This window comes from Melospiza melodia, chromosome 15, assembly GCF_035770615.1.
Source record: "Melospiza melodia melodia isolate bMelMel2 chromosome 15, bMelMel2.pri, whole genome shotgun sequence".
Taxonomy (NCBI): domain Eukaryota; kingdom Metazoa; phylum Chordata; class Aves; order Passeriformes; family Passerellidae; genus Melospiza; species Melospiza melodia.
The window spans coordinates 1635302-1658616 of NC_086208.1; the positions used below are offsets into that span (position 1 = coordinate 1635302).

Genomic DNA, 23315 nt, shown 5'->3' on the forward strand with positions numbered 1-23315 from the left:
AAGAAATGAGGCAGAATGTGAGGAAAACCAGCAGTGTGGGTTCCTGCATTCTGCCATAGCAGGTCACTTGAACAGCTTTGAGGGTGTTGGCTGGTCCAAGGGTGATTTTCAAGTGGGAGAACAGCTGTGATAGCAACTGACAATTTCTCTCTCTTTTAGGCTCTACAGGAGCAGCTGACCTCAGTGGTACAGGAAATTGGCCACCTCATTGATCCCATAGCCACTGCAGCTCGGGGAGAGGCAGCTCAGCTGGGGCACAAGGTACTGTTCTGCCATGACAGAGGCATTTGGCATCTTGGACAGCTGAATGTTAGGGAAGAGCCCAATTTGATGGCAGTTTCTCTTCCTATGGGAGAGCAGAAGAACACATTTGTAGTAAGAAAAAAACAGTGGAATTTTCAAATACTCAGAGCCAAGACCAAATGAAGCTTTTTACATGTTGGGCTAGAGGGGAGAGATTCTTATTGAGGTTTTTGGTTAGGGGCTTTGTGTAAATGTCTCTCTCTCCTCTGTTATATGTTATATAAGTAGAGTCAAGCTCATGCTTGTAGGATGTCTGTCCAAGAAAACAAATGTTAGCATGCATATACCAAAAGCATATTTACCATGGTTATTGCAAGATTTAGAAGTTTCTCACATAGCAAGTTCTCATCCTGTATATTCTTGAGAGCAAAAACTGCAGAGGCAACAAAGATTGAGAGGTTCCTCCCTTGCCCAGAGGAGATGTTGACTAGCACGTGGCCCCTGTGACAGTCTTGAACAGTCTGGTGTAACCTCAAGGGGCCATGTGCTTGTGGAGGAGCAGACCTGTGGCTTTGCAAAGGAGTTGGGCAGTGAGGGCAGACCCAGTCCCTGGGCACATGATCCAAGCCCAGTGCTGTACAGTGCAGGAGCACTGTGCTCCTTGAGCTCACCCACATCCCAGGGGCAAGCAGGGAATGTGTTTTCTCTGTTCCACCTGAGAGGTGTGGTTAATGGCTTCCTGGGCTTCTTCTGGCTTTCTTAGGTAACACAGCTGGCAAGTTACTTCGAACCCCTCGTTTCAGCTGCAGTTGGTGTGGCATCCAAGACACTGAATCATCAGCAACAGATGACTGTGCTGGACCAGAGCAAGACTCTAGCAGAATCTGCCTTACAGATACTGTATGCTGCCAAAGAAGGGGGAGGAAACCCCAAGGTAAGGTGGTTGTGTGGCATTAAGGGTGAGAGTAGAAGGCAAGAATGGCAGAAAACCCAGCATGTACCTGCTGTACAGCCAAGGGATATGTCTGCAGTCCAAGTGCCAGTGACAGCTCTCCTGGTGTCTCCTGAGAGTAGGAACATTTCTCCAGGACAGGATTCCAGTCTTCTCACAGCATTGTCTCAGGGGACACAGTCAGGGTATGACAGCAGCAATCTAGGCTTCTACAGAGAAAGCAAAGGGTTAAAAGGCAGGGCTTGTCTGGTGCATGGCCCAATGGTTTGGGGACCCTTGGCAGGAAAGAGCAGCATCACACAGCATTACATAACTCAGGTGCCATTGGTGGCTTTCAGAGAGTTGCTGTCTTTAGAGGACATTCAAAAAGGCTGTGGCACCTGAGGCTCAAAGTGTCATGTGCCACAGCTCCTTGTAGGAGTTACCAAGTTTTTTTCTGTCTGCTTTGCTGCAGTGTTTTGACTTGTCATCTTTGCCCAGAGGTGTTATTTTCAGTGCCTTTACTGTTTTAATTTCTTACACTTCTGATTCATTCATACACATTGTTTTGCAGAGAGAAAATCTCTGACTATCTCAGTTCTCTCATTCTGTGTCCTCCAGGCATCTCACACTCACGATGCCATCACTGAGGCTGCACAGCTGATGAAGGAGGCTGTGGATGACATCATGGTCACTTTAAATGAAGCTGCAAGTGAAGTTGGCATGGTTGGAGGTATGGTGGACTCAATTGCAGAGGCAATGACCAAGGTGAGCATAGAAATAAACCCCTTTCTCACTTTGTGTTTGAAAGCTGATCCACAATGCAGAGCTTTGGACAAACTGGTGCTGATTTAGTGTTCAGTCATGAAATGTTGTCACAGGAAACCTGAAGATTATTTGATTTTGCATATTGTAAAATAAAACTGATGTGGGCCATGGTGCTCACGTTTACAACCTACATGGTACCTGTCAGTAGAATTCCTACAAAATATTTGTTCTGTAATATTCTGCCATTTAACTATCATCTTAGGTCAAGTGACCTCTTACTTTTGCTTCCTTTTTTTTCCCTAATCTTTCATGTTAGTCTCTTAAATGAACAGCAGCCAACCTTGAAGCAAGTTACTTTCAGAGAAGCTGTCAAAGCCTGAAATGCCCTGCTGTGCTTTGTAATGCATTCTACTGAAGATGTATGGTTGCAAAGTGTACATGAGTTCAATCCAAATATTTGGCCTTTCCTATCCTAACTTAAAGATTAAATACTTTAGCATATAAAGAAATCTTACATTATCTTCTGTCATGAACATTTTGGTTTGTAACTGTTTCACCTTTCTCTATTAGCAGAGAAGAGCAAATTATTTGATCTTGCATGAGAAGCAAACCTCATGCTCAAAAACTGTACTTTGCTCTGTACATTCTCTGCATTTTCCATGCTCATAACCTGGGGTCAAGTATTTGCTGAACTTCTTTGTACATCCTGGTGCACTTTTTTCACTTGTGTATCTTGAGAGAGATCACAGAATTGAATATATAATACAATTTTACTGTTGCCTGTAAAGTATGCTGTTTATTGTGAATTTTTAATGCTGTGGTTTTCCCTTTGTCTTGCAGCTGGATGAAGGTACACCTCCAGATCCAAAAGGAACTTTTGTTGATTATCAGACCACTGTGGTGAAATATTCTAAAGCCATTGCTGTTACAGCACAGGAAATGGTAAGAAATTACCTTGGCAAGGTCCAAATTCCGTGTACGTAAGGAACACGGAATTATCTGCACAGTATTGAGACACTCTTGATCATCAAATTTTCAATAACCTCATCTCTTTTGGGGTAATACAGCAAAAGGAGTGATGATCTTGTTGATTTGACTCTTGCATCTTAGTGGTATAATAATGGAGGGGTACTCTGCAGGAGGAGCACTGGATTGTATTGTGGCCTTTCTGCACAGAAGCTCTTTCTTTGGCTCATTTTTGAGGGGAAATAAAAGGAAAACCACATGTTTTTTCATCAGTCCATATAACTGGGCTGAAATGCCACCTTTTGTTCATCAATGACTTTGGGATACTTTTTCACACTTACTGTTTCATGTAGCAAGTGAAATAGCATCAGTGTTTTCAGAGCTCTATAATGCTTCATGAATGAATGCAGATCAACATCCCACACTATCCTTTTCTTTTATTTCTATGACTCACCTGGGTTTAAAGAAAGAAAAAAGTGACACCTCTTGAATTGAGATTTTTCTTGACTTGTGTTTCACAGTAATGCATAGTGTGTCTTCCCTTGGAACAGTACAGTGGTTGCTAATTTGTTGTTGAGAGAGTTGAGGTTTCTGTGAGTGCTACAGACAGGACTTTTCATGAAGTTGATTGCTCTTGCAGTCAAGACAGGTCCATGATTCTGCTATCTATGACAGTAAAAATTGGTCTAAAACTAGTTTTGTCCCAGGAATGGACCTCCATTGCATTTACTTACATTAATTTGAGACAGAAGAACTATCTCTGTTAAAAGATAGGAATTTTCTAAAGAGAGATTCAGTTATTTGTACTGAGACATTCTGTGTCATCCTGCCTATTTCTTCTCCATCCTGTTCCCTCCTCTGAGATGTGTTTTGCATTGTTCCTCAGATTTTTTCCATTTCCATGCTTCCACATCTCAGCTGAGGCTGATGGGGATTAGCTCACCTTTGACAGAATGAGATGGCTGTGACACACAAACCCCACTTTCCTTCCCAGTCTGAATAGTTGTACCTGGCCAATGTGTGGCAAAGAGTGAAGTATTGGCTCTAACTGCTGCTCTTGGATTCCTCGGTGTCTGCAGCACCTGCCCAGTTGCCATGACTCTAATAAAGCATGTTTGCTTGAGTTTCCTCTGGAATTCTTGCTGGAGGACACATCCATTCCATGGCAAGCGGATTACCCCATTTTATCAGCGTGGCCAAACAGATGAGTGTGCTTCTAACTGGGGTGTATTAACAAGTTATCCTCACGCCTGTCCATTTTCTGTTTCTCTTGCCTGTGTTCTCTTTGCAGATGACTAAGTCGGTTACTAACCCGGAGGAGCTGGGCGGACTGGCATCGCAAATGACCAATGACTATGGGCATTTGGCTCTGCAGGGCCGGATGGCTGCGGCTACGGCAGAACCTGAGGAGGTCTGCAGCCCTTAGACTCCTTTATTCCCTCTACATGGTGGTGTTAACAAGGGTGTTCTTTTACTGTGAAGAGCACAGTAAAGGTGACAAGCCTTGTTATAAGAATTGCCCAGTCAAAAAAACAGAGACCTGTTGTCAGAAGCTCTGTCTGGCTTTAGAAAGAAACAGCTCAGGATAAAAGTGGATAATTCCATAGACCACAACAGAACCCCTTAAATTACTTGGGGCTTTCACCCACAGGCAACTTGTAAATACAATGAAAACTCTTAAAACTCTTTACTTGTTACTATGTGGCTTTCCTTCAATCTGGCATGTTTTGACAAGTTACAAATATTTATATGTTTTTTTTATCTTGCCTGTAAGTGATTTTAAGTATAACTTGCTATCCTAAAAGAGATTCATCACACTTTAATCACATGGGGCACAAGTGTCTTTTGCTGAAGGACATCCTCCATAGCTCAGAGCTGGAATGTGATGTGGGACAACTATCTTACTTGCCTCGTGCTACATGAGGAGGATGGGCTGTTCAGCTCAGTTGCATTAACCTTTTTGGGAGTTGCTGCATCTTCTCTGAGCACAGCCCTTTCACCTCTCTCTTCTTACTGGAGCATAGACAAACTTTGTCAAGATGGGGTAGAGGGTATCTCACCTTCTCCAGATGTATCAGATTATCTACATAAAAGTCTTTTCAAGAGTTTTTGACTTTGTGCTTACACATCCTGCTGATAGACTTAAGTGTTTTGTGCTCAGCAGCTACATGAAAAGCAATGCCTTGCACTTGGCCCAATATTGTTAAATTGAATTACGATTTCTGCATGTTACTTTGTGCCTGAGGTTAAAATAATTCCGTTTGTGATACTAATGGCTGTGATTCCTGCTCATGGATTAATCCCAAATCACCCTGGAATGAGGGCATACATGCAGGGACTACAGCTATGTTTCAGAAGAGGGACTGCACATATTAGGATGTAGGATTATTAATAAATCAGAAGTAATAGCAGGATTTTCCCCATTTCAGTGCTCCACATGGATGTAATTGATTCTGGAGAGTGAAGACTGTGCAAGGTTCAAAACCAAGCAAAAAGAATCACATACTTACCTACTTTTTGACCCAGTTTCAGCAGTGAACACTACCATGTGCTTTTACCTGCTGAATATACCTTGAGTACAGCTCATGCTGACAGGGCAGTTCTGGACAATGCATTGTTTAAATGTGAAGTTGCACATGCTTGAATTATGTCCCTTTGACTCAGTTACCTCCTTACCCTTCTCTTTCTGAGTCATTCCTGCCCTGTTTCATGAGGGAGCCTTTATAGAGTTGTGCTTCATGTGTAGATGCAATTACATCTGTGCTTTTTTTCTGATCTTTGGAGAAGTTATAGTGGTGGGCAAAATATTGATATTCACCAGAGAGACGGTGTTTCCATTTCTGTTGACACAGTGTACCAGCATGACATTTATTTATTTGCTTTCTTCCTTTTCCCTGTGCCTTCTTTGCCATCTAGATTGGGTTCCAGATCAGGACTCGGGTGCAGGAGCTTGGCCATGGGTGTATATTTCTTGTACAAAAAGCTGGAGCTCTCCAGATTTGCCCTACAGACAGCTACACCAAAAGGGAGTTGATAGAATGTGCTCGTGCTGTCACAGAAAAGGTGAGCTGGCTTTCCTTGTTACCCACTGGTGTTTGTCTACCCAGCTCCCACTGGGAGTAAACCAGTCAAACTGGATTCAGGAAAGTGTTTCTTTTAACTTTGCACTGTAGTACAAGAGTGTCTGAATTACCCAAAGGTAATTCTCTTTCAAGCAATCAGTGTTCCTGTTCTCTTTCAAGCATTCAGTGTTCCCACTATCAAGGATATCCCATGATAGTCCTTCCTCAGGCCTTGCAATAAAACTTCAATCTCCTATCAGAGGGAGATTGGTCCAAACAATCTCCTAAGATGTGAGATGGCTCTTGTGCCCTATGGGGCACTCCCAGGTCACAGTTCCTGTGAGGTTGGTCAGTGACATGTGGTTTCATGCAGCAATGTCCTCCCCTTTTAGGACAGAAGTAACTGCCTAGAACTGCATCTTCAAACTCTGGGGCTTCTTGTTCCTTGGAAACATCCCCTGCAAATAAATGTCCCGGGTAGTTTTGTTGAACCCTTTTGATGGCATCTCTCTCCTTTTATTGGACATGAACATTGAGAGTTGGTGCCAGGAGTTTTCACATCTCACCAAACACCATTGCTTCAGCCTGTGTGAATGTGCTCTCAGCTGTACCAGTTTCATGATGGATCCCAGGAGCAGTGACAATTCCAAATTTAGACAGAGTTAGACAGTACCTAGTAATTAAAGTTAAAGCTGATAAAGAGAGTAGTAATGATTCACAGGACCAACTTTCTTTCAATTGTTGCCTTTTGCTCTTCTAGGTCTCCTTGGTTTTATCTGCCCTCCAAGCAGGGAACAAAGGCACACAAGCCTGTATCACTGCAGCCAGTGCTGTGTCTGGGATAATTGCAGATCTGGACACCACTATCATGTTTGCTACTGCTGGAACCCTTAATGCTGAGAACAATGAATCATTTGCAGATCACAGGTCAGTGTTGCTGGAAAAGATGGAAGAGTGCATGTCCAGGGGAACAGTGGAACTGGCAGAAGAGACTGGGACATGGAGATAAATTTTTACCTTTTTGGATTCCTGTGAATGAAAGTGAATGAGGCAGGGGAGTGAGAGGAGGAATAGGAAACCTGGAATGTGACTTGTTTGTGAACTACATACTCAAAATTATTTCTTCTTTTACCTAAATGTTGCTTTGGCTTTGTTGTCCTGACATGTCAAAACACAGATACGGGTGGGAGAGGGTGGGGAACCCTGACCAGGACACACTCTCTGTTCATGCTGCCATTCTTCCTTCTACCTCCCTCACCTGTGATTACTTCAGTTTTTCTTACAATATGCTCATTATTATGGATGTTCATCAGCTGGTACTCCTCTCACAGCATGGCCAGATTTTATTTTAGTATTCAAATACAATGATCTCCCATGCTACTGCCCAATCTCTTTCTTTTCAAGACGGGCTCATTGTATTACACTGCCCTGCATTTGCCCCAAATGCTCTGCTGCTGTTTTCATAGTTGCTTTTGGGTTTGTTTTCTTTTAACTTACACCTTTGACCTGTGTTGTGTTATGTTATGAAGGGACAGTGGTATGATGATTTAGATCAGCTCTTTCATGTTAGTCACCATAACTCTGGAAAACACACTTTTTCCCCTGCCTCTCTGCTTCCTCTTCTTTTGCTACAGGGAAAATATCCTGAAAACAGCAAAAGCTTTAGTTGAAGACACAAAATTGTTGGTTTCTGGTGCTGCCTCAAGTCAGGACAAACTGGCCCAAGCAGCTCAGTCATCAGCTAACACCATCACACAACTTGCTGAGGTAGTAAAATTGGGAGCAGCTAGCTTGGGATCTGATGATCCTGAAACACAGGTGAGAAGTTTTAAGATTTTCTGGTACTCTTACAGAGAACAGTTTTCATTTGGTAGAACTTTGTGTGATTTAATGCTTTTAGGAAACACAATATGGTTCACCTCCTCTGGAAGTTTTCTGGGTTTACTCAGATATCACTTGTTTAGAATACAGTCAAAAGGCTCAAGCATTGATTGGAACGAGTCAGGCCTTTGTGTAATCCTTCTGCTTTTATTTCACTGCTGTGTTCCAGCTGGGATGCTTCTGGCAAGTATTTGGCTCATTTTTACTGACCTGTCATTGGAACTCTGGCTCATCCCAGTTTTGTTCTGAAGAGCTTGCAGGGCTTTAAAGCTGCTTTATCCAGCTTATGTCTGGACTGTGCTGTGTATTATTTGTGTAGGCTGACAAACTCTTGCCATTCTCCAGCTATATGTGTCTTGTTTTTCAATTAACTCTACAACTTTTTTATGTGGATAATCCTTAATATTTCTTCAGTTTCTTGTTTGGATCTCAGTAAAATGGAGGCAGGCAAGCAAATTGCAGATGTTTGAAAAAGACACAGATTTCTTTTAGCTGTGGTCTAAAAATCACACCTTCATGCTTTATTGCCTGAGCCTTATGGCTGTTTCTCATTCCTTAGGTTGTTCTGATCAATGCTATCAAGGATGTTGCAAAAGCCCTTTCTGATCTCATTAGTGCCACCAAAGGAGCTGCCAGCAAACCAGCAGATGATCCATCCATGTACCAGCTGAAAGGTGCTGCCAAGGTAAAACCTTAGTGATAATTTTATTTGCAAGTGTCTGTGCAATCACATTTGATAAACATGTGGAATTTTGACGTCAGCATTTTCTAATTGCCTGAAAACACCTTTATTTGTTTAATTATCATGGTATCATGGCCAACACAAGAGTTGGTATTTAGTCCTGTAACAAGTAGAATTCATGAAATCTCTTAGGTCCTATTAGAATTGACAATGCTTCCCATCTTGCCTTGCCTCATACCCTGAACACAGGAGGAAGGATTCACATGTTATTTTTTTGCTTTGCTTCTCCTCTTCAGGTGATGGTAACAAATGTCACATCCCTCTTGAAGACTGTTAAAGCAGTAGAAGATGAAGCCACTCGAGGGACAAGAGCCCTTGAGGCCACAATTGAGTACATCAAACAGGAGCTCACGGTACAGAACTGAATTGTTGTAGTGGTTTTTGCAAGTGTGTCCTTACACAAAGCTGGGAGCAATTGCTTGTTTTTTCATTAGACCTTCAGCTTTCAGTACAGATATTGTTTTCTGATCTGATGCTGTTCACTTTTTTTTCATCCTGGCTTTGGTAGTGTCTCCTCAACATCACTCTCATCTGTGTCTGCATTTCAAACTTGTTTCTATTTTTCCCTTATTATGGAATGATTGCACCTGTGATACATGGCCTGCTGTGAATATCCTGTGTAAGCAGGAATTAATGGCAGTGTGGAATTCTCTCTCAAATGAAGTGTTATACCATGACAATTGTTTTCCTTCCTCTTAAGACATAAAGTATATTTAGGGGTTTTGCTTTACTAGCATAATCATGAATGACATAAATTAATACCTGCATGATTGTGAAGAAGCCTGATTTTTTCCTTCCTCTAGTTACAGTCCATTTTTGTTTTAAAACGCCCTGTAGATACAGTCTTCAGCAGGAAATGCTTTGTTATATAGGCAGTGGATTAGCAATTCTTACACCATAACTGCACTGTGGCACCATTTTGTCTTGTCAAATGCTCTCCATCAAACATCCACTTTTTACCGTGTGAGCAAAGCTGTTGTAATGAGGAAATTTATTTTAAAATATTTTTAAATATCTGTTTATAGTCATTGGGAATTCATATGGCAGTCATAAGACCTCCTGATGTGGTTCCTGATCAGGCATGTTCTGTACATTATCTCACCAGTTACTGTTGTGTATCCTCATGAAGGCCTGGCTGTTACATCCCATCCTGTAACTCTGAGCTGAAACCTGCTCAGATCTGTCACTGGGTTATCACATCATTCTCAGTTTGGTTGGTACCTGTTTGAAGTGTTCCTCTTGCTTTTGTCAGCATTGCTGAGGGCTGCACCTCTGCTTGTGGTGTTGTCATCTCATTCCTGGGGAGAACAGAGGGTGGCACACAGGTACTCAAGAAAATGTGTCAGGCTTGATCTGGAATTCCAGGGGCTGACTCTGAGCAACACTGAGGGATGTCTTTGCATGTATAACTAGAATTCATTTTTTAACATTGCTTCTGTTTCTGGAGAGAGGAAGTGAAAAACTGATTTACCAGGAGCACAGGATAGACCAGGCTCATTGTGTCCAGACATTTGCATTCTGAAACCACCAGCCTGCTTAGGTTGCACTGTGTGTGGTCAAGAAATCTCCTGATTAATTGTGCACTCCAAATTGCCCCTGCACAGTAAAAGAATGGCAGGCAAATAAAGGGTGTACATTAAAAGAAAGGCAAGCAAATACAGACTAAAGCTTGGGAGAAGAAAATATGTGATCAAATTAAGGTTGTGCAGCTCTTGTTACCTACACCTTCCCACAGTTCCAGTATTCCAGAATTTGTGTATTGTCAGGTAATTTGAACTATTTTCACATTATTCACCCTGCAAAATTCTATCTTCAGGTTTCTAAGGGAGACTAAATATAGCCTCAGAGACAAGGCTCCACCTCTGCTTTTTTAAGACACATTTGAATATTTTAGTGGTGATGTTCTCAGTCTCCACTGCTCTGTGCTATCAACAAGCACTGGGTAGGGTCCAGCCTCTGCAGGGGAAGGATCTCCTTATGTCATCAGACCAGGCTAAACAGCAGTCAGGATGAGAAAAGAATATAATGAAAGGAACAGAAAGAATCTAATGAAAGGAATTACTGTTCCTTTCATTATATTACTGTGTCTTTCATTTTCACCAGGTAAGGCTCTGAACAGCTGCCTGTAACTGTCTTGTGGGTAGTTAAATGCAGATGAGATTAAAGGGTTAACCTTTTTTATTGTCTCCTTCCCTCAGCTTATTGTTCCTCCGTGGTGTCTGTAGGTGAGCAGGCTCATCAGATCCAGGCCCATGACAAGCAGCAATGATATCCAAGTTCTCCAAATATGTTTCTCATTTCCTGCTGTTCAAAGGCTGCTTCCTTTTGCTGGCTCTCTCACGGTTGTTCTGCTCTGACTTGGCTCTCAGACTTTCCCTCTGCTTTCACTTTTAGGTGTTCCAGTCCAGTGAGGTTCCAGAGAAGACATCATCACCTGAGGAATCCATCCGGATGACGAAAGGCATCACCATGGCAACTGCCAAAGCTGTGGCAGCTGGGAACTCGTGCAGGCAGGAGGATGTGATTGCCACAGCAAACCTGAGCCGCAAGGCAGTGTCTGACATGCTGACAGCCTGTAAGGTAAACATTCCCTTCCTTGCTAACACTGCTTTTCTTGTGTTTGTGCCTCTAAATCCATAGAACGTTACGTATTTTGTTCAGTTTTCTGCTTTTCATGTGAGAAAGTTAAGGTGATTTTAAGGAAAGCTCTTTCAGAAAGGGTTTTTTGTGAATTTTTTGAAATTTCCTGGTTTCCAGTCAGGAGACAAACAATTTGTGCAAGTAGTAGAATATACAAATATTCCTGTGGTCACAAATATAATTTCAGTGTTCCTAGAACAATGAAAGGATTGGTGAAAGAAATCACTCTGATCTGTCTTTAGTTCTTTTCCCCCTGACTAAGTCTGTGGGTTTGCTCAATTTCTTTTGTTCTTTTCAAAAATGTGTGCAATTGTTATTGCAAATTTTTATAAAAATAGCTGTAGCTCTATTTTCTACACTGTATGCTACATAAATGACTGTTAAGCCATTTGGCCTTGTTCTGATGATAAAATTTCTAGGCATAAATGATTAAAAAATGGGATTATGAAGATCTCATTCTATTTGATTTTCAGTAGTGATTGTAGTAGCAAACTGCCTTTGCCTGTAAATCACAGTTATTTACTTTTGCCTTTCCATGTATGGAAGGTGACAGTGAAATAATGGTGCTCTGTGTGGTGTCTGATTTTCAGTATCTGGTCAAATCCTAACTGCCTGCATCAGTCCCAGAGTGATTTTTAGCCTAATACTGCCCAAACAGAAGGGTTATTTTGTTTTAAATATGATCCTCTTTCAAAAGTGCAAGTTCTGCTTTAGAACTGCCTTTATACAAAACCATTGAATGAAACTTTTTATATTGACTTAGCTTTGTAGCAGTTTTTTTAGTGTCTAACCACTTTGCATGCTTCAGATTTTGATTTGTCTTTCCAAACAGGCAGCAAATTCTCAGGAACAGAATCCTCTGGTTTTAGTAATGTTATAAAACACTTCCATGCATGCACAGCCCACTACATTTTAAAGGACTCTACCCTTTGGACTAAAGCTAGTTTTTCTTTCTCTGACTCTATGGATTGACAAATACTAGAAAAACTAGGTTTTTGCTTTACTAAAAAGGAATTCTCAGAGTCTTCAAATACTCGACATGTTTGAATTGAACCCGGAACCAAAATTTCTTTTGAATATCTATTTATGAACATTCGTTTTTAAATGTTTTTATGTCTACATTTGCTCCCAGTTAATTTAATGATTTTGAATGGTTTGTGCACTGTAAGTGGCTGACAGGATGAAGCTTCCTGCAAATGGAACAGTGGAGGTCTGGGATGCTGGAAAAGCCTTTGTGATCTCCCAGGGAATTGCTTTCACAAAGAAAGGATCCTACAGAAGGAAAAGGGCTGGGAATTATTTTACTTGCTGTAATTACACAGTGCCAAGGCCTGAGATCTAGTCTACTTTCTTAACACCAAGAGCATTTATTGGACAAACAAGAATAAAAGTCTCCAAGAATACTAATTTTTGTGCATTATCTAAAATGTATGAGAAAATAGCTGTATCATTTAACAAAGATTTTAAATGCAGATTTTTAACCAGACTTGATTTAGAAAACTTCATTTCTATGAATTTTGCTCAGAGTCTTAGAAATCTTATGCCATTAATTCTACAAATTGATTACTGGATGTGGCATTTCCATGATAAGCCACATTCTTTGAATTTTAGGGATAGGAACCAGCACTCTTAGCCCTACTACGCTGTAAAAGCTGTGTGATGCAATGGGACTTGGGTTTTGTGGTATTTGACAAACACTGGAGGGGTTTATAGTGATATTAAGGTACTTTGTAGAAATAGCACTGATAGGTTATCAGATTTTTATGTTCTTTGGGCCAAGACAAAAGTGCATGTATATGATCTGTGGTAGAATTGTACAGAACATAGCTCTGACCTCCCCAGTGTCAGGAATTTGAATGTAAGCTCTATTTAATTGCCTCTTGCCTAAGGCAAGTAGTAGAAGGAGTCAGGATTAACAGTTATGTAGATGCCTGTGCTGTAGATGAATTTACAGTGCTCATTACTAATTCACTTGTTATGAGGAGATGCCATTTCAAAACACAATAAGGATGCTTATTGTGGGATGTACTGAGACAACTCTCATTAAAGTCAGTGGAAATGCTGTAATTACATTTATTGAATGTTAGAGCAGGCCCTAAGCTAACAATTTCTGGTTTTTTATTATGTGTTTGTATAAAATAATGCCATAATTAACCTGTGCACAGTATCACTGTATGGAGTGATTGCTGTTGGAAAGGAAGCAGATATGAAAGGCCTATCAAACCCATAGGAAGCAATGGAAGTGAGCAATCACTGAGCTCATTCCAGAGGCAGTGGATGGAGGGACACAACTTGTCCCCTTTTCTCAGCACTGGAGGCAGCTGAGCAGAGCCAGGCTGGAGCACAGGCCCTGGGAGCAGACACAGCCCAGCTGGGGCTCAGCCGGGGAAAAATGGCTCAGGGGGAGCTCCCTCACACACCTCCCTCCCTGAGGCACCAGTGCTGCTGATGGGCTGGGAGTTGCACCAGAGGCAGGGAGTGCTGGCATGGGAGAGAAAAGGAGGGCTGATGGTGAAGGAAGCTTCAGCATGAGGAAACAAGTGTGTGTTCTGCTTCTTCAGACACTTTTCAGTTTTCAGCCCTTCTGCCCAGGGCTGGAGGGGAGAACATTCCTGTTGCAAGTCCCAACTGGTATAGTGAGATGTGTGTTTGGATGTTTTTGGATTATGAAAATGATTTCCTAAAATGATTTCTGTCACCTCTTTAGCCTGCTGTGAAGTACACAAAATTTATACTGAACCTTAAAAATACTCCCAAAATATTCTGATACCAGTCTTGGCTATGTATGCAAAACATAGAAGGAATTTCCCTCCTATTTCCCTCCTACAGATGCTTCCTCTAATTCCCTGTGTTACAGTAATATTTAAATGCAGAAGAGACATTTTAGGATGCTTTACAATGCATGCATAAGAAACACTTAAGAGGCCCTTTGCCCTGTTTGAAAATTCCAAAACTGTTCTGAACTTTGTGGGCTTCGGCAGCTCGTTTGAAGCATGCTGAGGATGAGGAAATTCAGTGCTGTTCCTCCCACCTCCATCCCCTCGGCCAGGGCGTGGGGATGAGGAGGGGAGGTGGCTCCTGCGGTTTCCGTGCTCTGCTCATCCCCAGCTGCCCTGCAGAGGGAGCCCAGAGACCAGCGCCGCCCTGCTCGGGATGCTGCGGCTTTGCAGAATGAGTGAGCTGTGAGATAATCCCCATCCCAGCGGGAGATAAGAGAAGCAGGAATGGAAGGAGCTGTTCTGTGAGAGGAAATGCTGTGCGTTTTGGGAACTTCCCCTTGGCAACAAGCGGTACTTCTGCTCAATAAAAAAGTTCCCTAGAAGTTTATTGGAGAAAGTACAAGGCTTGAAGAGGCTGCAGGTTTCACTTTTCATTGAAAATAAAATGGTTGAATTAGTCGGGCTTATGTCAGGTGCCAGACATGACACTCAGTGGAAATCCTTACAAAGTCCTGACTCTGCTGCAGCTTCTTTCTGTATTTTAGCAGATGGTTCCAGCCCTGCTGTTGCTGTGTTAAATCTCTGTCAAGCTAACAGCATTAATGAGCCCTTGCAGAACTGCAGCTCTGCTGCTTTTCCAGCACCGTTTGCTTACAACAGAAATGGCTGGCCCTTGAGCTCAAATGTCATTTGCACAGTGCAAAAAAAAATCTCCTCCCTTCTCTTTCCCCCATCTCTGTGCTGTGCTGATCTTCTCTTGTGGGATCCTTTTGGATGCTGATGTTGTTTTGCCTCCTCAGCAAGCATCCTACCACCCAGATGTGAGTGAAGAAGTTCGGGAGAGAGCCCTGCGCTTCGGAACAGAATGTACCCTGGGGTACCTGGAGCTCCTGGAGCACGTTCTCCTGGTGAGGACTCACCTGCATGCACACACTGGCTTGCTTCCAAAGAGAGTTATCTCCCTGCCCTCTTTCTATAGTGACTGCTAGTGACACATTTTTGTCAGTTTGTCACAAGGTTATGCAGTTTTGTTGTCATAGAAAGCTAAAGGAAACTCAGTATTTCAGCTCTGTGAGACAGGAGGAATACTGGAGTACTTAAATGGAGCTGCATTCTGGATCAGATTGGAGGCAATCTGGATCTGAACCTAAAAAAGGTTGTGACAAAGGAATTAAACTAAGACATTTCAGCATTCTTTTAAGCCCACAATAAACACCAGACATGTTAGGCACAGGGCTGTGCCCCAGACTGAAGAGCTTACACAATCTTCATTAAGGCACTGTTACATCAGTGTTACTGTTACTCTCACAGCCACACCTACTCCAATCCATCCCAAAATCCCCAGCCAGCTCTGCCTCACAAAGAACCCTCCAACACATCAGACTTGGCACCCCCAAAGCTCTGCATAAAACTTCTACACTCAAATGCAAACTCATGAACCCTGCTGTCAGTGGGCTTTGCTTGACCATATATAATTATCCCATAATATATTAGTTATCCCATGATATATTAGTTATCCCATAATACTTGTTCTTCTGATGCTATTACTTTTGTAGGAAGCAATAAAATGTGTTTGAACTAATGTTTGTGAGAAGACTTAAATCAGCAATCAGCTTCATGGATGACCAGCAGTTTCTTTTAGGTGGCTCTCAGCTGACATATTAAAGTCTGTGAAACTGAAATTTGCAGCCATAACTGCACATTAGCAAACCCAAATCATTTTTTTTTCTGCTGAGAACAGAGCATGTGTAATTATTTGCATCAACTTGCTGAAATTTATATATAAAGTAAAAGTCCAGTCACAGTTGTGCTTGTCACTAGCAGTTAAAATAGTTTTAAAAGAATTGGAACTTGCTAGTGGAATTTTTAGAGCTGTATTGCAGTAAGTGATTTAGCATTAGATGTCTGATCCATTTTTAGTTTAGAGGACTGTGGGGAATTTTTCAGATTTGACCCCTAGAAGGCCAGCACTATGTGTTTCAAACTGAGTGCCAGAACAGACCAAACACTTTTGCTCATTTTATTTCTGTCTCTCTGCAAAGTCAAGAGGCTTAAGGTTAGAAAGGCATGTTCCATTTTATTGAAGTAACAGGCCTTTTCTACCTTAAGCCTTTTAACCCTGAAGCCACAAGCAAGTTCTGCCCCCTCATACCCAACCTGTCCCTACCCCAGTGTTGGCTGCCTCTGGTGGTTTAGAACCCCTAGGTCTGCAATCTCATTAATTTATAACCTCCAGAAATGCAGATCATGTGGGATGAGGAATCTCTAATTGGTCCATCTGGCACCCTGTGATACAGCTGTCAGTAAGTTCAGTTATACCCTCAGTGCTCAGGCTAGGGATGCTTACAGGGCAGCCATCCTTCTTTGGAAATTATATTTGTCAGGTACAAGAGTTGTCAGATGCAATAGCTAAAATTTCTCAAGCCAGTGCATTAATTGGGTAATGCTGCATTGGGCACGTGGCACAAAGTGACTTGTTTGCTCAAAGCACTATTGCATTAATCACCTAGCTGGGGGTAGGGCCAGGAACACGCTAATTCCAGCTGAATTCTGCACATCATAATAAAACTGGTAAGTATTAGTGAGAATCCAGAGTGACCTGACCTCCTGCAGATCCATGTGCTCCATCCTGGCCAGTGCTGGTCCATGCTGAGGTGAGGGAAGTCTGGAGCTGTGCAAGGCAGTGCCACTTTCCTGGTGTGCACCCAGCACTGTAGTGCAAGCCTCTGCTCCTAGTCCCTCCTGACAGTTACAGTTCTCTCACTGGGCTTCAGACCATTGCTATACAAAATAAATATTTCACTAGAGTGCCTTGGGAATCCTCCAGCATCCTGGAATCCTTAATAATGTGCATTCTCTTTCTCTAGATTCTGCAAAAAGCAACTCCAGAGCTAAAGCATCAGCTGGCCTCTTTCTCCAAGCGGGTTGCAGGTGCTGTCACAGAGCTTATCCAGTCAGCAGAAGCAATGAAGGGTGAGTTGGGAGCAGGCTCCCAGTGTGGTGTGCTCATTACTACAGAAATCATGGTCTGATCTTCTGTGTCACAGACACTGCAGGCTCGCCTCAGTTATTTCCTGCTGTTATCAGTACCTGATCCTTGCAAATGAATCTGCACTATAAGCAATTTTCATATATGGGAATCCATTTTTTTTCTCTTCCTTCCCTCCTTATCTCTTAATAGAGTTACTCTTTTTCACAGAACAGTTATCTACATGATGCTATTTCCCTGCTCAAGTAGCTTTATTGAATTCTTCCTGCATCCTCATATATTTCAAAATTTCTGTTTTCGTTTGCTATTAAGGCAAGCCGATATCAAATTTCTTCTATTCCCTAAGTGCTTTTTAAAGATATTTATATTATTCTCATCTCTGGACACATTTATTAATTTCTGGCTACTTTTGCATTTTAATTCATATTCACTAAAATAAAAAAAACACTTCTTATTTCTTTTTCACTTGCTGCCTGTAGAGGATGTCTTTATTCACTTTAGAAGCTTTTTTTGTGGGAAGTAAAATGTGTTTTAGCCATTCACAATTTTCTTTCCTCATTTTCATGTATAGGTACACAATAAAGCTGTAAAGCTGTCTCCTAACAAATTCAACATGTAAATGTTTTAACCTTTGTGAAATGCCTTTTTTTGAAGAGCAACTAGTACATTTTACAAATTTGGGGTTGTCTGCATTTATACTTGCTGCCTTTTTTTTTTTACCCTGTTTATCTGCCAGTATTAGGATTGAATACAGAGCATCGTCATTCTGTACAGCATTTGAGCTGAGAAATGGGTTTTAGACCATGCCCTTGGAGGTTATGAACTTCTTCTGGCTGTTTCATTGTTTCCCTCAATCCAGAATATGGATGCTTTCTGAATCTTGTAATTCAGAGAATGGTGTTAGGAAATCAAAAATAATAATGCACTGACAGCTTCAAAAAATCTGAAACCACTTCCAGCCAAGTATTCATTTTGTGGATCTACAAAAATTCTTTGAGAAAATAGAAATGCCAAAAAGTCAACAGCAAAAAAAAAAAATTTACCCTTCAGATGTGGTACAGAAACTGCTTTGGCCTTTTCTACATCGCTGTTAGACACACACTGCCAGAAGTGTGCTTCCTTCAGGCAGTGCCAGCTTCATCCCCAGGCACTGCCAGTGCCCAGATGCCAGGGCAGAGCAGGGGGACTGCAGAGTGTGCTGGGGTGGCTGTGCTGGCTGCAGCCTGTTCTCTCTACCTGTGTCAGACTTCTCAATGTACCCATGGCTTGGTCAAGTTGGCAAGCATCTGAGTAAGATCTCTGATAAACACAAGTTGAGTGACAGCTGGTTTTGTTCCCAGTATGGACAGCATCCCTTTTTGAAGCTTCTTTGCTTACACAATTATTAAATAAGTTACTGTCATGAAAAAATAATGCTACTAAATATTTCTTTCCCCTCTGCTTTACAGTTTTCTCTGTGACATAAACCACTGGCTTCATGGCATTATGGCACTAAAATCTGCCTTCTGTGGTGTACATTCTGTATTGGACACTTGAGGTGTGATTGCAATTCCCCCTGTTTGAGTGGCAGCTCACAGTGACACTGAAGTTATTGTCTCCATCTCCATTAATTTCAGGGACAGAGTGGGTGGATCCAGAAGACCCAACAGTCATTGCAGAGACAGAGCTATTAGGGGCTGCAGCATCAATTGAGGCTGCAGCAAAGAAGTTAGAGCAGCTGAAACCAAGAGCCAAGCCCAAGGTGAGTGTCCATCCCCACTGTTTGTTTGAGGCTAACAAGGCAGAGGATGCACACTGCCCATAGTTTGGTGTGTATTTGCTACTGGCCACAATAATGGTGTAAAAAATCAAACCTTGCACGAATTTTAGTGCCACAAAAGTGGCATGAGTTAAGTGCCACCTGCTCTGGATGGCACTTACCCCTGAGGGCAGAGGGTAAAAAGGTGCTTTTCAGGGAGTGAGTCAAGCACCAGCCATAAGCAAGCAAAGGAAGAGGAGCCAAATGTTAGAAATGCTTGTAAGTTATGGCATCATTACTGTTGAATATTTACTTTTCTGTTTCCAAACATTTTACTGCTGTGTAGTCATTCTTACTTGCTTTCTTTTGAAGCCCCTTTGTTCATATCTGAATTTGTGGGATGTAGCAGGAGAAAGCAGCAGTAACACAGTTGGGATTCAAGAGAATGCAAAGGACCTGCAGGATTTTCCAAGGCTAAAACCAGCATTTTCTGCCCTGCTTAGAGAGCAGCTGTTTCAGTATAGAATCAGATACATTGCATGATCATTTCTATGTCATTTTCCTGAAGGAAATTAAATTCCAGTTCATTATGATATCAAGTAGTGTTGCATGTTGCCAGGTCCTTTCAAATGTGTCTCTGAGGATATAATAAAATTAAGCCAACTGTTTTCACATGCAGTACAGAGGGAATATATGAAACTGGTGGGTCCCAGAGAATTGCTACCTTTTGCCTGGTGTTAACAGGCAGGTTTTAGTAGAAATTACTGTGTTGTATCTTTTTAAAATTAAAAACATGTTTGGGTGTGTAATTGATGTCAGGAAAGGACTATGTGTCTATTTTCCTCTTTATGCTGCTTTGTAGGTGCAAATCTGTTTTCAAAGTAAAGCTAATGAGAAGTCTTTCTAAAAAGCAGAGCCTCAAGACCATTCATTCAGTGTTGGATGATTCCATTGGTGCAGGGTAGTATTTTGTTATTTAGGAGCATCAGATGAAATAGTTCTTGGAAGCTTCAGCCTTTGAGGACCTCTCACCCCCCATTCCCTGTTCAGTATAGGAATAAATTAGTTCATGAAAAAAAAAAAAAAGCTCTTTGTCTGCATTTTTTAACAAGTACATCCATTTTGTTTCTAAAGAAAAATGGTCCTTTCTAATGAGATTCCACAGGCTGAGTGTGAGGAGTGGAGAAGTCCTCCATCACCTTTTCTATGCAGTCACTGCACAATAGCACATGTGTGTTGCCTGGGAACCATGGAGCAGTTTCCTGCCAACATCTAAGCCCCTCCAGGGTCATTGTAATCTCCCAGTGAATTTCCCAGTTCTCACACCTGCTCATCATTTAACATGTTAATTTGAGTATCCAGTCTCCTTGTGACTTACTGGTTGGTTTGTCATTTTCTGAAACTAAAATTCATATCCAGCTGTTTGTTTGATTTGGGATTTCAGCAGCCTTTGCATCCTTTTCAGATGTTTAATCTCTTTCACAATAAGGATTATAATCCACATCAAAAGCTACAGGAAGATCACAGAGTGGCTCAAACAGCACTTTTTCTGCTGCAGACTTGCAGATTGTATCCTCCCAGAGCAGGATTTCCTGTGGTGAGCAGCCTGTGTCTTCCTAAAGCCATCTTTGACAACACCCAGGGTGTTGAGTGGGAATGCTTAGACCAGGGAAAGGCTGCTTTGTCTTGTGCTCAGTCTGTGAAAGGCAGGAATAGGAGTTATTTTCTACAATGGAACAGACTAGCTGGACAAAATCCTGCTTTGGTTAGCAGCAATCATCATCAAGTGAACTTGCAGAGTCCTCAGTTGGTAATTTTAGAATGTCTACCTGCAGGAAATCCATCATCTTCATCATTACTGCTTGGTGGCTGATTCTCTGTTTTTTCTGAAGTTGTTTTATTAGTGCAGTAAATGGGAGTAATTTGATTTCAGCTTGAAATTTTGATCTTTGTGTTCCAGTTTGTCTTTTAGCTCTAAAAAAACCACAAATAGCTGAAGGTAGGGTTTCTTCTCATTTGTTTCACCATTTTATTTTTTTTTTACTTTTGGATTTATTTTCTTTTATTTCTTCTTTTCCTTGTTTCCTCTTCATATTTTTGCACCTGTCATACCCCCCTGATGTCTTAAACTGACACAAATAGCATGAGACATCTTCATTTTCTGCTGCTGGGAATCATCTTATCCCAGAGGACAATTTCTAATGAGACACCGTGCTGGTAACTGCTGCCTGTGCTTTATTGCACAGTGCTTATTTTGTTTGTTTAAATCCTGGCTTTTTGGCTGCAGGTGAATGTGCTCCCAACATGCTTAGTGCACTAGTCCACAGCCCCACTGACACTCTGTAAATATCTGTGTGTCTTCTGAGCTCAGAGGACTCTCCTGAGCAGTTGTTGTTACTACTGTCTGTAACACAAAACCTGTTCAGTATTCTCCTTGCAGTGTTCAAAGTGAGAAATTATCTGAGAAGCACTGAGATCTTTATGGTCTATTAAGCAGGAGTTGGCTGTCATGTTTCCTTTCAGTACAATTATTTTTCCTGAATGTGGACTCTTATTTTTTTCAGTTTTCCATTTGGAGAGTCAGTTGTATTGCAATGCAGACACACATTTTCCTTCTGTTATGCAAACATGCTACTTCCTGTAAAATAACCCCCAAATCTAGTAACTTTCTGAAGAAGAAAACTATTTGGTCTAGCAAAATCTTCATGCTAATACTGGGCAAAACCCACTTTTAAGTAAAAAGGTGTGGTAGATGGGGTACAAAGGAGAGAGCATTGCTGTCCCTCCCCTGTTCTGTGCAGGCCTCTGCCTCCACACATGTCCTGTAGTCAGGAAGAGTTCCCTGCTGGCAGCTTTCAGCAGTTGGTCCTTTGTTTTTTTTTAACCCAAGATGAATCAAACCTGGATGCCTTTTTCTGCAGGACTCTGTGTGATATGTTTGATATATTAGGTTGTTATTTAATCCAACTATATATCAAACATATTCCTACAGTGTCCTGCCCTGTCTCCGGGGGTTTTAACCTAGTAGAAGGAAATGTGAAGGAGTGGAGTCACTCACAAGCAGGTTTAGAAGACTTCCTGTAGACTCCTAATGTAATCTGGTATAAAATACATACATGGAGTGCTCCTTTATCAGTAGAGTTGCTCTTGGAGGGACTTCTAAGTTGTGTAGGGCTCTTTGTGACAGTGAGCAGCAGCTGACTTTCACTGAGATTCTTATTGTGCTTTCCATGGCTCAGTGCAGTAACTTACTCATATTGGTTTGCTCATTATAAGGTAGAAAATTAGAGGTGCTTGAAAAGAAAGTGGTTTGTCTTTTGTAATTTTTGCTACTGTTTTGCAATGAGATTGGGGGCTCATTTGTTTTCCTATTAACCCTGACTTTATTTATGCTACCCCTAATAATGCAGATGCTGTAGAAAAATGGTTAAAATACAATACAAAACCATATCTTTTTAGTTTCCTTTTCAAAAGCATAATCAACATTTCAATGGCATAATCAACATAATTTTCAGGATATTCCATTCTAAAGACTTTGTAGTGAGCCTAATGTTTGTCTGTTCTGGTGACTTAATTTTCCAATCTATTTATAGCTGTACATGGTTAATAACAGCACATTAGCTCAGGCTTGAGGAAAATGAGATGCTGATCTTCATGGGGGCTGCTGGAGGAAGGAGAAGCTTATCCCTTTTGTCCTAGATCTGCTTTTCTAAAGAAACCTGCTCTAAAATCTCACAATGTGATATTTTCTGCCATCATTGCTCTCAACTTCATTCATGAAGGCTGTGAACTGACACATTGTAGGGTACTGTTTATGAGTGTGAACTTAAGGCAGTCCAGGAGACACACTCTTTTAAGAATGAGAATGGTGAAATATTTCCTTTTCTTGCAGGGCATTTTGCTGTGCTCAGCCTTGTGCTGCTCCCTGTCCCTGTTGCTGAGGAATGCTCTGGGTAGAGCTGTGGCAGTAACACAGCCACAGTGCTGGCTGAGCATTGTGCCTCCCCCACTGAGTATCCAGCCCTGGCATGTGGCACACCTGAGAATGGTGAAGGGAAAACCACAGAGAAGGACTAGAAAAGAAGGATTTCTTAGAAAAGATAAAAAGCCAACAGGCATTCAACAGTTTGAGTGCTGTGTAAGGCTGCTACAGAAATAAATTCTTCACAGAAGGGATCAACTGTCAAGAGGTTTTTTTTCCAGAAGTAAAAAAAGTTGTGAGATGTCAGAGCATGCAAGACTTGGAAATTTGAGAAATTTAACCTATGGCTTGATCTCCCAAGCCCTGGATTTCAGTATAATTGGAAAGAAAGTGATTGGGAGAAAAAAATCTGTTACCAGATGAGACACTAAGGTTTAGCTGTTTGTTCTCCTGTTGAGCTTCACCTGCTGCCCCACAGTGGAAGTTGATCCAGC

The 23315-nt window shown here is 41.6% G+C and overlaps 1 protein-coding gene across 4 annotated transcripts in view; it reads left to right on the forward strand.

The window, feature by feature from the left end:
* The window catches only part of TLN2 (talin 2), a 143606-nt gene that overhangs the window by 108802 nt on the left and 11489 nt on the right, over positions 1-23315 (forward strand). For all 4 annotated transcript variants that reach the window (XM_063169273.1, XM_063169271.1, XM_063169272.1 and 1 more), the window contains 14 exons: positions 160-261; positions 1007-1177; positions 1796-1942; positions 2783-2884; positions 4200-4319; positions 5825-5971; positions 6731-6897; positions 7605-7788; positions 8411-8536; positions 8830-8946; positions 10988-11173; positions 14973-15080; positions 17040-17145; positions 18778-18902. In XM_063169273.1, the coding sequence (XP_063025343.1) occupies positions 160-261; positions 1007-1177; positions 1796-1942; positions 2783-2884; positions 4200-4319; positions 5825-5971; positions 6731-6897; positions 7605-7788; positions 8411-8536; positions 8830-8946; positions 10988-11173; positions 14973-15080; positions 17040-17145; positions 18778-18902 (1908 nt within the window). The remainder of the gene's footprint in view (positions 1-159; positions 262-1006; positions 1178-1795; positions 1943-2782; positions 2885-4199; positions 4320-5824; positions 5972-6730; positions 6898-7604; positions 7789-8410; positions 8537-8829; positions 8947-10987; positions 11174-14972; positions 15081-17039; positions 17146-18777; positions 18903-23315) is intronic.